The sequence below is a fragment of the Ambystoma mexicanum genome, chromosome 10, assembly GCF_040938575.1.
Source record: "Ambystoma mexicanum isolate Mex_15411 chromosome 10, UKY_AmexF1_1, whole genome shotgun sequence".
Taxonomy (NCBI): domain Eukaryota; kingdom Metazoa; phylum Chordata; class Amphibia; order Caudata; family Ambystomatidae; genus Ambystoma; species Ambystoma mexicanum.
The window spans coordinates 1,359,006,142-1,359,022,168 of NC_090932.1; the positions used below are offsets into that span (position 1 = coordinate 1,359,006,142).

A 16,027-nucleotide genomic window follows, 5' to 3' on the forward strand; every position below is an offset into this window, starting at 1 on the left:
ATGGTTTCGGAACATAGCTGTATCAACATCTGCACTAGAGTGACTTGGTTGTCACAGCAGCTGTCAATCAGGGCACATGTGACCTCTGAACCCGCTCTTTGTCACAGAAGGTCAGGAGCTGCAGATCAGGATACTCATGGGTATTAAGCGTGTTATAAATAACCTATCATATGTCATATCATATATCATGCAGCAGGGCACAGGTGTACATTATGCTTTTGGCATGGAGTTTATTGAAAGGGGCTTCTGGTTAGAAGACCACCCTTCATGAGATGGATTACCTAAATCGTGTTATTTTTTAATAAAAATGAAAAAGCTTTTACACCCTGGCCAGATGGCAATCCTTCACAACAAACTCTTCCTCCTCCATCCTTTCCTGAAAAATGGTGACTATTTAAGGTCTTGTTTTTTCCAATTTTTGGGTTCTCTTCTACGAGGCTGACAGGAGGTCATGTTATCAACTCTGCCTCCGCCACCTTTTCCCACCAAATGGTGACCTCTTAGGGGCTTGTTTTTTCCTTCCCTTGCAGTGCTCTTACAACAGGCTCAGTAGAGTGTCCCTTGCACGTGACCAGGTTCTCCTGCTCCAGCATTTCCTTCCAAACAGTGACTGCTTTAGGGCTTGGTATTTTGCATCCATTCTAGTTCTCCTCCACCAGAGCACTGTGTCTGGTCACATGACTAGCTCCGACTCCGCTAGCTTTTACCAACCAATGATCACTTAAGTACTTGGTTTTTCTCAGAGGAGTGTCCCTAGTCATCTGGTCAGCTCTGCCTGCTAAAGCTTTTTCCAGTCAAACGGTGCCAACATAAGGGTTTGGTTTGTTTCCCTGCCTCTCTTTCATTGTTCTTTTACTGTGCTCAAAAGAGAGTCACTGATCATATGACCAGCCCCACCTCCTCCAGCTGATACTGTTCAATGGTGCCTACTTAAGTTTTTGGTTTCTTTCATTCCCTTGTAGTACTCTTCCACCATGCTCCAAGCAGTGTCCTATGTCATGTGAATAGCTCTGTCTCCTGCAGCTTTTACTGCCAAATGGTGACTATTTAGCAGTTTATTTTGTTCTCTACCTTCCAGTGCTTTTCCTCCAAGCTCAAAGGAGAGTCCATGGTGATGTATCCAGCTACCCCATCTTTGGCTTTTCTAGACACACTTGGATCACTTACGGGTTTGTTTTTCTCCTCTCTTGGAGTGTCCCATAGTTATGTGACCAGGTGTGTTGTCTCTAGATTTCCCCCACCTGGTGCTTAGGTAATAGCTTGTTTCTTTTGCCCTCCCTTGCAGTGATCTCCACCAGGCTCAGAGGAATGTCCCTTGTCATGGGACCATCTGCAATGCCTCTAGCATTTCCCACTAAACAGTGACAGCTTAAGGGATTGTTTTTTTCCTTCTGTAGTGGTGCCCTGAGACTAGGCTCAGAGGAGTGTACTTGGTTATTTGACCAGCTACACCTCCTCCAGCATTTCCCACCAAAGAGTGATGATTTAAGTTCTTGTTTTTTCCCTCCCTTGAAGAGCCTGTCCACCATGCTCAGAGAGGCGTCACTAATCATGTGACCAGTTCACCTCCTCCATATTTTCGTGCCACACAGTGATTAGTTAGTGACTTTTTTGTTCCCCTGCCTTGCAGTGCTCTTCCTCTAGGCTCTAAGGAGTGTCCATGGTCATGTGAGGAGCTGCATCTTCTTTTGCTTTCACACTAAAATGTGATGACGCAAGGATTTGTTTATTTTCCTCCACTCTTGCAGTGCTCTTCAATCAAGCTTAGAGGAGTGTCAGCTGGCCATGTGACCAGCTCTGTCTGCTCCCGCGTTTCCTCCCAAACGGTTCTTACATAAGGTCCTGTTTTTCTTTTCCCCTTGTCATTCTTTTTAACTATAAAAAGACTATGGGCCTCATTACGACCCTGGCGGAAAGTGACTGACCGGACCGCAACAGCGTAAATAGCGTTTCCGCCATTGCACGAAGGAGCAAAGTGCGGCTAATTACGACCCATCGGGCACGAGCATTACGCCATGGCGGAATCCGAAAGGCTGCGATGGCGGAAATGACCCCAAAACGGCCCTTACCGCCGCCGTACGCTGCACCAGGTGCAATACCGCCACCCATCTTAGCGGTCACCGTAATGAGCGGTCACCGTAACGAGCGGGCACCGCAAATTACGGGCACCGTAAATATACGGAAACGGAAGTAAAAGCATGTGGCCGGAACGGGAAACAGCACGCCGCACAACTATAAAATCCGAATCCCAACACAACCATTAAAAATCCGACCCTGACACACATCCCAACCCGTTAGCAACCCCAGTTAAAAAAATAAATATGGGAAAGGTAGCCAAGAAAGCGTGTGATCGCAAGCGGCAGGTACACTTCTCCCGAGAGGAACTGACCGTGCTCACCGAGACCCTCCAGGAAAATGCCGCCGTCGTCTTCTCCAGTCAAATGACCAGGACGGCCCTTGCCAACAAGAAGGCCATATGGGCCCTGGTGGCACAGCGCGTAAGTGCGGTGGGGACAACACCCCGCACGCCACAGCAATGTCGCAAGCGGTGGGACGACCTGCGGATCCGCGTACGCAGCATACTTTCTGCGAACAGGAACATCGCCACAGCTACCGGGGGGGGTTCAGAGTCGCCCATCAAGTTGACCCCCTGGGAGGATATCTGCGCCTCCACCATAGGAATGGAGAGCATAGAGGGAGTCGGAGGGATGGAGAAAGGAGTGCCGACATCCGGAGAATCAGGTAGGTTGGCCAAGAGAAACAATGCGAAATCCACAAAACACGAACATGTGCAGTACCATGTGACCCCATAGTGCAATACATACTCTGCCCTGACAGCGCCCTCTAAAAGTCAGAATGAATAAAGAAATCAATCAAGATGCCATAAACAACCCCTACATGTGCAGCATGCACCCCCTAACTGCAGGCAGCCAAATGAATGCATCCTCAATCCACACGAAAATGAGACCACCTCCAAGGCCCAGTCCCAAATCAGCCTCATGTACCACCCCAATGCATTTGATACGTTGCCATTCCAAATCCGACAGACCCATAACTAACGCTCGCCCCTCTTTACTCCACCACAGGGTCCGATACCAACGACGAGCTGCAGGACACCCCTACCAGCACGCCTGCAAAGAGGGCCAGGACCAACGTCCCAAGAGCCTCCACCTCAGGTGCAAGGATCAAGACACGGCAGCAGCAGGAATCAAGTGGCAGCACACTGGAGGGGACTGCAACAGGCACCCCAGCAGCCAGCAAGTCCACAACCCCAGCACCACAGGTCCCCCCAAAGAACGTATCTGATGGCACTGCCTCTGGTGGTAGCAGCACCATAGGTGACACAGCTGTCATGCCAGCATGCTCCGACACGGAAAACAGTGCTGGCGACGTAGGTACCATCCATGACCTTTCCCAATCCCCCTGCATGTTCCATCCCCTACACCATGACGAAACCACGCAGGGGCACCCTGAAGACGACGACTGGCCAACCCCCACAAGTCCTGTGCCAAGGCAACATGTGTTGAGCAGCCCCCCTGTCACACCACCGCAAATGTCCATGGCCCAGCAGAGGCAACAGTCCCTCGACCTGCTGATCGAGCAACAGCAGGAAGTGTCCACGCTACTCAAGGACCATGCAAATGAATGCGGGGGTTCCAGGGCAGCCATGGAAACATCCACCGAGACACTCAGGGCACAAATAGAGAAAAGTAGTGAGAGCCTCAGGGGAGAAATGGAGAGAAGCACCGAGAGCCTGAGAGCACAAATGGAGAAAAGCACCGAGAGCCTGAGAGCACAAATGGAGAAAAGCACCGAGAGCCTGAGGGGGGAACTGCATGCGACGTCCAAAGACGTTTGTGCTGAACTTGCTGCTGTGCGCCGTGTGCTCTCGGAGCTCTCACAAACCCTCAGAGACATGCATGGACGCGAGCAGGCAGAGACATCATCCGTGGCAAGTTCCGTCCAGGGCAGCCCCCAACGCAGATCTGGCAGGAACCTGCGCTCCACGGGCAGGGGTGCCCCTGATACCCGTAGAGGGGGCTTGCAATAGCGTCTACCCACGGACAGCATGCATATTTGGACACTGGTGTTGGGGGGGGAGGTAGTAGGGTGGAGGGGGTGTGTTGGGCTTCACTGGGTGGCGGGTCCATAGGGTGTATAAATCAAATCACATTAACAATACAGCACCTCATTATCATCCAATGACATGTGTGGACATTGATATTTGCGTACGAGGCCTTCATAGGCGTACAGTCCACAATGTGCCTGTACTACACACACACAGTGCCACAGGTCCCCTTTCCGTGTAATAGGCACCATGCGTGGTTGCTAGAAGCATGCATCTATGATGCTCTGTCGGATTGCACGTGCATCCTGTGCCTCATGGACTCCTTGAGGTGCCTCCACATCCCCACCCTCATCATCATCATCATCTTCAGGTGCATGCAGTACAGCGTCAGGGGGCATGGGCACATTCCTACGTATGCACATGTTGTGCAGCATGACACATGCCATGACCATCTTAGAAACCTTCTCATGGCTGTACATGAGTGCCCCGCCAGACCTGCTGAGGCTGCGGAAACGAGCCTTCAGTAGGCCGAATGCCTGTTCAATGACCACACGGGTACGTGAGTGGGCATGGTTGTAGTCCTCCTCATGCTCGTTCTGTGGGTTCCGGATTGGTGTAAGGAGCCATCTCTTCAGTGGATACCCGGCATCACCTGTATGAGACGAATAAAGGGTGTCAGTGGAATGATAGTGCTAAGTAGCCCCCCCCCCCTCCTGCAAGGTCATTGACGCATCAAATGGGCCACGATGTCATGCATGGAATGAGACTCACCGAGTAGCCAGGATCTGTGCCCTGCGTGTCGCTCCATGTAGCGTGGTATTCTTGTGTTCCTCAGGACCATAGAATCATGGGTAGATCCTGGAAATCTGGCACAACAATGCGTAAAGATCTTGTTGGAGTCACACACCATTTGCACATTGATTGAATGAAATTGTTTCCGGTTGCGGTACTGGACCTCCATGGCATGTGGGACAACCAATTCAACATGGGTGCAGTCGATGGCACCAATGCAACCCGGGATGCCGCCAAGTGCATGGAATCCCACTTTTGCGTTGGTAATCTCCTGGTACGTGCGTGGTAGTGTGATGTGGTCGTCGGCGTGCTTCAGGAGGGCATCGTGCACTTGGAAGAGTGTCCGTGAGAACAGTGGCTGAGAAATGCCATGCAACTGTCCCACTGTGTGCTGGTAGGTGCCTGTGGCCAGGAAGTGGAGTACAGACACCACCTTCAGTAGGGGTGGGATGGCGGTTGGGCTATCTATCATGCTCACGAGGTCAGCATGTGTCATGTCCACAATGGCGATTATGGTGTCCCGGTCCAAACGGTAGAGGGTGTGGATCTGCTCAGCAGTGAGGTTGAACGGATCAGCTCGGAGGCGTGGGATTGCGGGCCGCCTGCGTGTTGGTAGTGGCAGTGCTTGTGGGCCTTGCTGACCCTGCCTTGCCCTCCTCCTCCTCCTTCTCCTCCGTCTCCCCTGTGCGCCCGGTTGTTGTACCTGTTGTTGTTCGTCGTCTTCTTGTAGTAGTAGCACTTGCAGTGCTATCTGGTCCCCCAGGCCCAACATCGCTAGTCCTGCCGGTAGCATTTTGGAGTGGGAGTGGTTGTGGGAGGGGTTTGGGTCTGCTATATATGTGCTGTCGGCCTGTATGGCCTCCAGCTGTGCTGATTGAATGAATCTGTGGCAGATGCAATCCCTTCTGGCCGAGCACGTCCCGCACGTAAGGCTGCATTTGGCCGCATGGCATCTTGGGATTGGAATCATGTATCAAATCCCGATGGCAGTGTGATGTACTTTGACTGATTTTCATGCTATGCTCCCATTGTTACACATGCTATAATTGCAGCCGCTTACATACCTGTGAAGAGTCAGTGGTATGTAGGGCTCGATCGATGGCCGACCCTCATGCAGCACAGTAACGTACTTCACCGACGGGCGTGGCGTCCCATTTGTGATTGCAGCCAGTTAGCATTATGACACACAGCCGCACTACATTGATGTAATTGTGAATGCAAGCGTTCACAGAAGCCTTTTCGACGTAATGTTGCAAGTGAGGAATTCGAAGGCCAGCATTTTTGGTTTTGAAGTAGCGGCGAGGATACGCCCACAGGTCTGGCTGGAAATGTAACGTTCTATTGTAGAATGTCCTTGGGACATGGCCCATAACGAGCAAGCAATGAATGATATGAATTGAATGGGATGCGCAATAGCGTAGTGGACGATAAGGCAGGACGTTCCCAAATCCATCTTGCTTCACAACACTACAGATCCGGCCAGGAGCACAGTGGTTTTTGCAGACTGCATTACGCACAGACGCGATGGAAGTTTCGCATATTATGTGAGTGTATATTCATGCGTTTTCATTGCGGGATGAGGGAATGATGAATGGATGCATGGACAGATGATTCCATTTAGGGTCTGCCATGTACATGGGTTTTTGGAATCACTCCCCTTCCCCTGCGCTATGTGATGCAAGGCTGCCATAGTGGGACTTACGTCTATCTGCCCTTGTCGGATCCTCCCTGTCTCGACGCGCCTTCATACACTTGTGTCTAGGCACGTTACTAATCCCATGTCATGGGTTCTATCTTGACGGACGCATGCACAGTAACCGACGTTGCCAATGGTGTATTTACCTCGATTGATTTCGTTATGAATCGATACTGATTTAGGGGTGTGTATATTCCTTTGGAGTGGGCTAGCATGCATATGGGTGTGGATTTGGTGTGTTGAATGAAGATTGTAATGCATCATGAGTCCCGTAATGCAATCGGTTAATTTGTGTTTCTTTTGGGTGACAGGTATCTCCTGCCCTATTGCAGATGCCATCTCTACGCCACTCCTCCAGATGGGTTTTACTATCGACACCTGCAGCTTCGGGTGAATCAGTGGAGCACCATTTCGATCTTATGGGACGATCGCCAATGGGCCACATGCCCTTACGCTGTACTGGTGGCTAGGTGCAACATTTCGGCCTTTCAGCTCGACTAGTGCCTGCCTCATGGGACGGACCTGCGGTTCTTGCCGCTTCCATGTTGCCTTTTGGAACGTTGATGTAGGCCCTGTGTGCCATGATGGTACAGGGCGTCACACAAGTGGAAGCTGGTCAATTATTGCAGATGCAGCCCTCGGTGGTGATGGATGTTTTGGTGTTATTTTGCAAATTGCTGTGGGGCCTTTGTCATTTGGATGTGCATTTAAATTGTATTCCGATATTTGTCGTGTTGCGTTATTCTTTGCAGGTGATGTGGCGATTTTCGATTTGTGGCGGTATGTATTGCGAGATGATCTGCATTGTGTTCCGCCTTCTGAGTTGAGTTGTGTGGTACAGTACTGGCCGCGTTTGCCTACGTAGCACAGTATGGTCACGGATAGGGGCTGCCATTGTGACTGTTTACATGATGTGCTGTTCAGGGGCGGGGGATTGGCTTTTGGCCGACTGGTGCCTGTCAGCCAGGTCGATTGGTGGAATGATGGGATGTTCAGAATGTGGCTGGTCACAGGTGCCTGTGTTTGCGTGCGTTTGTTGGAGGGGGACTGGGGTCATGTCCATTGGAATAGCTTCTGTATTCATGCCATCTGTGCCCTGCAGCTCCCATCGGCCCCTCTTGGGATGAGCCTGGCTGCTCAGTCACTCTGCCAACTTGTGTGGTACATGCTTCTGCTGATGGTTGGTTTGTTTACTGGCAAGAGTACAGGGCTGGTGCAATCCCCCTCAGGATGCTGTTTTGGATGTTGCCTTGCGCTGGTGGCAAGCGATGGGGGACTACTGTTGTTTTGTGTCATGTGTTCTTGATTTTCATTTTGATGTATTGTACCTTCACATGCCTGTGCTGCATCAGTACGGCTATGGTGACATGCCGTACATGGATGCCCACTCACGGGGCGCTTTGAGCCCCTGCATGCATTTCTACGTTGGCATGCATGGGTGATTTGTAGATTTCACTGGTTGCATAGTGTGAGTACATTGCGCCTGCCAGGAGTTGTGCAATGTGGCCAGGGAGTGGAGTACAGGCACTCAGTGGGCCATTTACGGTTGGTTCACGATGCCGTATTTCTCGCCATGGCGGAATGGTACTTTACGACGTGCTTGATGGCGTTCAGTACATGTCCGCTAGGGTCAGAATTCGCGTACCGTTGCGCCATGGCGGTGATTCCGGTTTTGCAAGGCGCGCGTGCGCGTACTTGGTGCAGTTAGCGTTGCCGTTCACTGCGGTGTCGCTAATGGCATCGTACTTTACGGTGACGGGTCATAATCGCAACGAGCGGTGTTCGATGGCGGTATTGCATTTCCGCCATCATTTTTCCATTTCCGCCAGGGTCGTAATGAGGCCCTATGTGGTGAAATGTAACCACTGGGCGCTCATCAGCTAATTATTATTGTATGCATTTTTCTGGATGACCTCTATATAAGAGTGATGGGACTTTTATCATTCAAGGTGTCCTTACAATCAACTCTTATTATTCACAGTTAAATGTGTCTTAACAAACAACCCAACACTGTTACATGTGCCTAGTGTTTTGCCATCTCAGCTTTGTCAAGGTTTACCATTTATGTTATTAATAAAATCATACCCTTTCCAATCGTGATTCAAACATGTGCATCGTCTATGTATATACCAAATACTAGGCAATTGCAAAATAGAAGGAAAGGGAGACAAACAAAACGGCAAATTAGTATATTAGCAGAGTCTACTTAACTGTTGATTTGCAATTATATTCCTGGATCATGATAGGTTTTCTTACACAAATACTTTTCAATCTTGGTTCTAGTTGGGATGCACAGGATTGTTCTATAATAGGTAATAGTGTCATGTAAATGCTAACATACTCGCTTTTTTTATTATTGATATACATCCCAATTGGACGTGACTTACCCCCTGACGATAAAAAGCACCGTAAAAAATGTATTAATCTGCCAGCTGCTCAGAAAACCCACTCTAGACCCAGACGACCAGGCTGACTACCCTTGCAATAATTGGTAAAAACATTGGGAAGACAACTGCCAACCTACCCCATGATCATGTTAACCAACATGGCCTGCCATCATCTGAGCTTAGAGGTAGCATGGCAACTGCCACCATCCAGGTCAATAAAGTTGCTCTCCAAATCATGGCTAAAGGTGACTCCTTCTCTTGGTCCTTCGTGATCTCTCTGCTGTGGGTAACACAGAGAACCACTTCACAGTTACAAGGCTATTCACAGATAGAATGGGGTTCACAGACACACGTCCTCATCATGAGTTTGGTTTTATCTCGGTGGTAAATCTGCTGACATACCACCAAATGGAATTACTGCTACCGCCACTTGGTCCGGCAGAAATACTGCCGGATTACAAGTTGTGGTAGGCGGTGCTAGACCCCATTAATTGGAGTCCATAGATGTTGCCTTTTTTTGGGTGGAAAGGTGGCAGATTTACCTACAGCTCTTAGTAGTTGGGCAATGTGGTAATGCGGTGGTAACATAATTACCATGGCATTACCACCACATTTTACCACACTGCCCAATGTGTGATGAGGCTGACAGTCCTCAACTGGTTCACCTCCTACCTCTCAGAATGGATCCCAAGCAGTCCAGATGGGCATCTTCAGATCCAACCACCACTAAGTCACCAGCAGCGCTCCACAGGGAGTAATACTCTCCCGAGTGATCTTCAATCTTAATATGGAACCACCTGTCTCATCTCTCACTGACCCTAATATCTCACTTCAAAAAAACACTGACAATGTTAAAATATACCTCAAAGTGCATTGTCCTTGAGATATTTCACGCCACAGAAAATGCCTTTCCTCCATCCAAGCTTAGATGACACCTACCTGAAACCCATTCCCAGCTAAATGGAAATTAATCCTACTAGGGCATCCATATGAGCAGGAGGCCAGCCAAAATTGATCTTGATTGATTGACACCGTAGATGGCTTCATACGCCAGATCACTCAAGTTCATTATTGCCAGAATTGTTTCTTGCAGCAACATATTAACAAAAAAGCCCAAACCACCAGGTACCAACTTTTTAATACTTCTGAAGCTAAAACCCTTCCTCCCACCTGAGGATTTCAAAACCACAGTCCAAGCCCTGGTAATCTCACACCAGGATGGAGGCAGTGCCCTCCTAACCGTCATCCTGCCCACCACCTGCCCCATTTAAGGGCTGCTCAGTAGACAACTGCATGCCACATTATGAGAACTAGCAACATTGACCACATTGCTCCCATCGTAAGAGAATTACACTGTCTAGCCTTACCAGCAAATATACTCTTCCAAATGGACTGTATCACAATTAAGGCAACCACAGCCCAAGCATCAGCCTACCTAGCTGCAAAACTCAAAGGATCATGTGGGATGAGCGCCTCTAGTAGGCAGACCATAACGGTGCACCATCCAGGTTTCAAACGGTGCTACTCCAATGTTCCTGCAGTTCAGGAAGATATGTAAGACCTAGCCATTCAGGCAATACCTTGGGCACTTAAGACCATCTTCTCCAGATATATACAATGCCTGTAGTATGGGATAGCCATGCTACTAAACATGCATCCCAACCTTCCACCGACCTTGGTTAACCCAAATGAAACATTCAGCGCTTAGTTACTTTGTAGCTAGATTTACACTACATAATCCCAAGTACAAATATAATTACTCAAAGATATCTCCTTTGTGCTGTCAAACTTGCATTAGCTCTCAGTGGTGAACCACATCTATATCAATGCTCTCTTCATCAAGTGCATAAATGCAATTCAGCGAGAATGCCTTTCCTCACATCAAGATTCCAATGTATTGCTCAATTTTCCAGCGGTTCCACTGACATTCAGTCCAATTACATAAATTGTGCACTAGTGCAAAAAATAGAGCATATGAATATGCTTTTATAAGTTATCCTGTGCAACAGGTGGTCATTGCAACCATCGAAAAAGGGCTACAGTTCACTGACCAGCGGTAGAGCAGTGACTGACTCCGCTCCCTGCCATTAAACTGCTCCACATTGACAACGGTCCCATTGAAAAATGTCTGATTTTTCCGATAGGGCCGGTTGAAACTGGAAACAAAGGCAATTATCACTTTTCCCCATTGGCCCCTTCTGAACATATTACAAGCGGTCCTACAGTAACCTACCTCTGCACAAAGGCTCTGTGTCATTCCAGTATGGGCCTCTCATGTTGATGCACTCGATAACTGCGGGGCCCTGTTCCAAGGAGTGACCAGGGTCACAGGTGAACTCAACAGTTGTTCCTATGTTGTAGGTTGTATCTGATGTGGTGAAGTTCCCATTTTGTATGTAGGGTTCATAACAATGGCCACGTTCAAAAGCTGAAAGAATAATGACAAGGGCTTTTAAACATTTTACAATGGAAAAATATGACATTATCATTAATAAAATTCCAGTTCAAATAATGTCACTTTTTAAACCTAAAAGAAAAAAAGTCTTGAAATGTAGATATTAAGACGTAAAACAACAAAACCTAGGTGTCATTGCTTTTACTGATGGCATTACAGATGAAACGTTGTCGGTTTCACCTTCGACATCATTTTGAATATATATTGAGTCTTGCATTCACTAATCCTACGACGTTCGATTTTGCACACCAATGTGTATTCTGTGTGCACATAAGCAATCATATTATCATTACATTGGACATACAATGGAGTATTCACTCTGTACGCTATTCAATGTACCCATGCCTTATGCAAATCTTAATTGCCTATGTCCAACTTTTCCTAACCACAGTTATTAATTATTGAGCTCACTCTGTGCCCTGGGACAGGCAACACTATTCGGACATGTATATGGAGATGATGTTTTACCTTCACCTCTAACATGTATGATATTGTGAGTGCCATATGACACCTATGTTTAGAAAGCACAACGCTGTCTTTTCAGGAAGGGACATCAAAGGCCATATTACATGCATTTTGCACTGTTGTAAGCACAAATAGCAGACGAGCAATGGTTGCCTTAGTGCAATCAAAGATATTCTTTCAGTGCCTTTCTGCACAAGTACACATTAGGCGCTACTGCTAGAACTATGGCAAACATTGACCCTGTCCAAAAATGTCTTGAAATAGTATATGTGTTGCCCTTTTGCAGTTTGCACTTTCTATAATATCAGAACCCCTATTCATCGCCATTTCTATGTGCCCCTTACTGTCTTCAAATGGCAAGGACATGCCAGAACTGGGTATGAAGCAAGGACTACAGGACATACATTAAAACTCATTCTGAACATAAATTGATACTGACAAAGAAAAGCATGTCCTGAGTATTCAGGAACCAGATGATAGCAGATTAGTGACATACAGAAGGATGTGGTAGCATAAAAGCCAGTGACGGGTGAAAGGAAGGGTTTGAAGCCAATGATATTGCATTTCCTAAGATAAGGAACTTCCAATTTTTCAGACATTGAAAATCCTGAATGGAAGGCATGTATGTTAGCTAGAAGGGTAGTCACACTAACAAAAGACAAGAATCACAGACTACCCCCTTTTCATTGCTCTATACAAATATTAGCCTATATTTGTTGACACTCATGTTCACAAACAAAAGTCCAAGATGCATTGCGTTGGCAGACAGCGTAATCTGCAAGAACTCTCATACAAAACTAGGTTCGTAGGGTAAGCCATTTACTAGTTCAGTCATGGCTCCAACCGGAAAGGAGCCTAGTCCTCTGTCTATGTTTGCTATTTGGTAAAACAAATGGGGGCGTGTTTACTTAGAAACAGAGAAGGAATAGACGCGAGAGAAGACACCAACTCCAGGGTGTAGTGAAGGAGCCATGCCGATCGCGAAAACGGTAAGAGTGATAAGAGGCTTCTTAGATATCCGGCCGGCAATACAACGGTCAATATGACAGCACTTAATGACTGCACACTCCGTATGGCGAGGTAGCACACAGCACGCCAGTTGAAGACAGTGCATGTCCTATGATGCTGCTGTAAATCGTGTAATTAACAGGGGTGGTGATGTTATAGAGTGCTCGGCATTCGCCTGATGTACGTCTAAAAACAGAAGTGATTAATACAGCCATGAAAAATACAGCGGATGAGCAGCATACTCAACAATCAAACCATTTATCATTTATCTTACAGGCACAGACCCATGTGACTTAACACGAGGCAGTGCTAAAGTGTGTCTAGCCACTAGTGCACTCCATATAGGAGACAGAGTCAGCACTCGAGGAAAAGTAGGCATATGAACACAGCGCTTTTATGATAGAGGTACAGTTTACAACATGCTAAATTACGTATACATGATAAGTTTGGGAAGAATACCCTTATGTCCATGCACCTGTGATTTATTTGCAGGAAGAACGCTAATTGCAAAAGCGACAAATGAATGAAAAGTCTTTCCCTGTTAGACTACTGAACAAGGTCAGTAGTCAAGACCAGTTAGCTTTGTTGGTAAAGTGAGTGTCAATGAACACAAGAATGGGTCCTAAATCTGTGATGTTTTATTTTATTATTTTATAATATATTCGGGTGACACTAGGGTTAGAAGATTGAGGATCAGTGAAAGAGTAATGAACGTTTGTCCTGACGAAGGCCTTATGCAAATTATGGGAGAAACCTTTTTGTGGGTGGGGTTATCTTTTGATCAATAGGCTGAAACGCAGAACGTCGACATAACATCATTTGTACATCCATTTGGTGAAAAGATATTGGGGTAACGAACATTAGGCATCCAACACAGATTAAGAAATGCAGTGAAAGGACGGAAACAGAGGACAACACTGTGTATAATAAGAACCCACATGAGTAGAAAGATTATATCAAAATATACTGTCCCTGACTGAGAGAATAGAGGAAATACTACTGTGATTTCTGTAGTTGTTTCGCTGTTTACTTCTCTGACAAGAGACGTTCGTGAATTTATTGAACATCTGTAATAACTGTGCTTGGTTGATAGATGAAGTCTTGGGTACAAGGAGAAAGGAGTGTACCTTACGCTCACCCGTGCTGAATGTAATGAGTTGATGAACCTTATAATGCAATGTATAATGTGATTTATGTTTTAGCAAAAAACACCCTTCACACAGGAGGTGTCCATGAAATGCATAGAAAAGTGAGAGCTTTGCATGTAAAAACATTTAGGTATGAGGCCGTCTTTTGTTTGTGAACGAGTGCCAAAAATATGAGCTAATATTGGTCTAGAGCAACGAATAAAAAGGAGAAAGGTGTAGTCTGTGATTCTTGTCTTTTGTTAGTGTGACTACCCTACTATATCACAGACCACTCAATATCCAAAATGAAGGGTCGACAAACTGTATAGGTGGGTAAGCTAGAAGTTAATATTCTCTTTGAAGTTGTGTGTTCTTTCTCAGGAAGTAACAAAAGGCAACACACAGTCACGCCACTAAGTGTCTATCTTGGCTACACCATATTAAATATTTTTGGCTTTGAAAAATCGAGTTAACAGGAAGAACAGTACAAACAGACATACTTTTGTGAACAATTTTGTAGAATGACCAACAGATGCCACATATGTGTGTGTGATCTGCAGGTTGGAAGTTCAAATCTGGGCTGGGGCAACTCTGTCTTTCATCCTTCCACAGTCAACAAAGGAGTACAAACTTCTTTGGGTGATAATGGCATGTAATGTAAATATGTGTACAGCACTTTAGCAAAAGCGCTATACAAATAGCAATTCATTATATTTGCATTTTGAAAATTAATGCTACACTTATCTTACTGTGCCAAGCACATTATCAAAATGTAAAATAAACAGATACATTATTTCCTAAAAGAAGGTTATTTTACTAAGTTGAATAGTCCGGGACACTCCTATTGTATGCCCCTATGAGAAAGGGGAAAGTATCAAACTGATCTGACGAGGGATCCTGGTTGCTTTGATTAAAATAGTAGAACATTTTGAGACATAAAATTTTAACTGCTTGAATCATTAAGTAAACAATGCATACTGGGCTTACAATACTTACTGTAGTAACAAACCTAATATTAAAGTGTTTGTAACCATGAAGCATATATACTTCTTTGGACAATCTCAGGGCTTGATGTGAGCATATCTACTTTCTGAAGACAAGGTTTATTCTCCCCAAAACATGAACATCACAGAATTTCAGAAGAAGGGCTGCAAGGGGAAGCAGTGCATTTTGCATGTTCAGCCATCCAATAAGCTGATATCCTTAGAGAATAATATATATAATATTGTGACAGTTAAGAAGACTAAGGTGCTCACTAAGAATTCAGAGGTAATTATGCTAGTATCATTGCATGCAGGAATTACTCTTACCACATATTAGACTGGCAGACTTTACCTCCACTAAGGCAGATTCTTTGGGCAGTTGCAACACTGTTTTAAGGAGTTGGAATGTATATGGAGCAGCAATGTTTTACAACACTACTACCGCATGGAATGAAATAAACCGAAGGGTCGCTGATGACCCTTCTGTGTATTGTGCATTTCCATACACAACAAGGATGAAAATATGATCATCAAAGGTGCTCACATTCAGACCCGCTTTGTGGGAGAAAAGACATTGGACCAGATTCTCAAAAATAAACGCAAAAAAAAAAAGAAAAAGCACAGAAGATGTGCTATTTTCATTTACAGAAATGATAATGATGTGTTATTTATATAGCGCCTTAATCCAAAGTGCTTTACAGAACACATACATACAATATTACCCAACTGAAATTGGTACTCATTTATCGACCTCGGAAGGATGAAAGGCTGAGTTGGTCTTGCCGGGTTTCAAATCTGCGACCTGCAGATCACGCTCAGATCGCAGCAGTGTGCGCTCAACCCGCTGAGCTATCTTACCGGCTTGCGCAGGTCACCCTATTCTCAAAACTGCACATTTCAGGGGCGCGTCTGGACAGCAGTGCAAATGATATACTGGCCGAATTCCTTGCATACTCTAGTGTCAGGAGTGCAGCCCCAACACAACATGCAACATACTGTAAAAACTATTGTTTGAAGGCTAGAAAGGGAAGCGGAAGAGCAGCGG

At 46.2% G+C, this 16,027-nt stretch overlaps 1 protein-coding gene across 2 annotated transcripts in view; it reads right to left on the reverse strand.

Moving 5' to 3' along the window:
- The window catches only part of SEZ6L (seizure related 6 homolog like), a 1,952,755-nt gene that overhangs the window by 688,850 nt on the left and 1,247,878 nt on the right, over positions 1–16,027 (reverse strand). For both annotated transcript variants that reach the window (XM_069619379.1, XM_069619378.1), the window contains exon 8: positions 11,178–11,372. In XM_069619379.1, the coding sequence (XP_069475480.1) occupies positions 11,178–11,372 (195 nt within the window). The remainder of the gene's footprint in view (positions 1–11,177; positions 11,373–16,027) is intronic.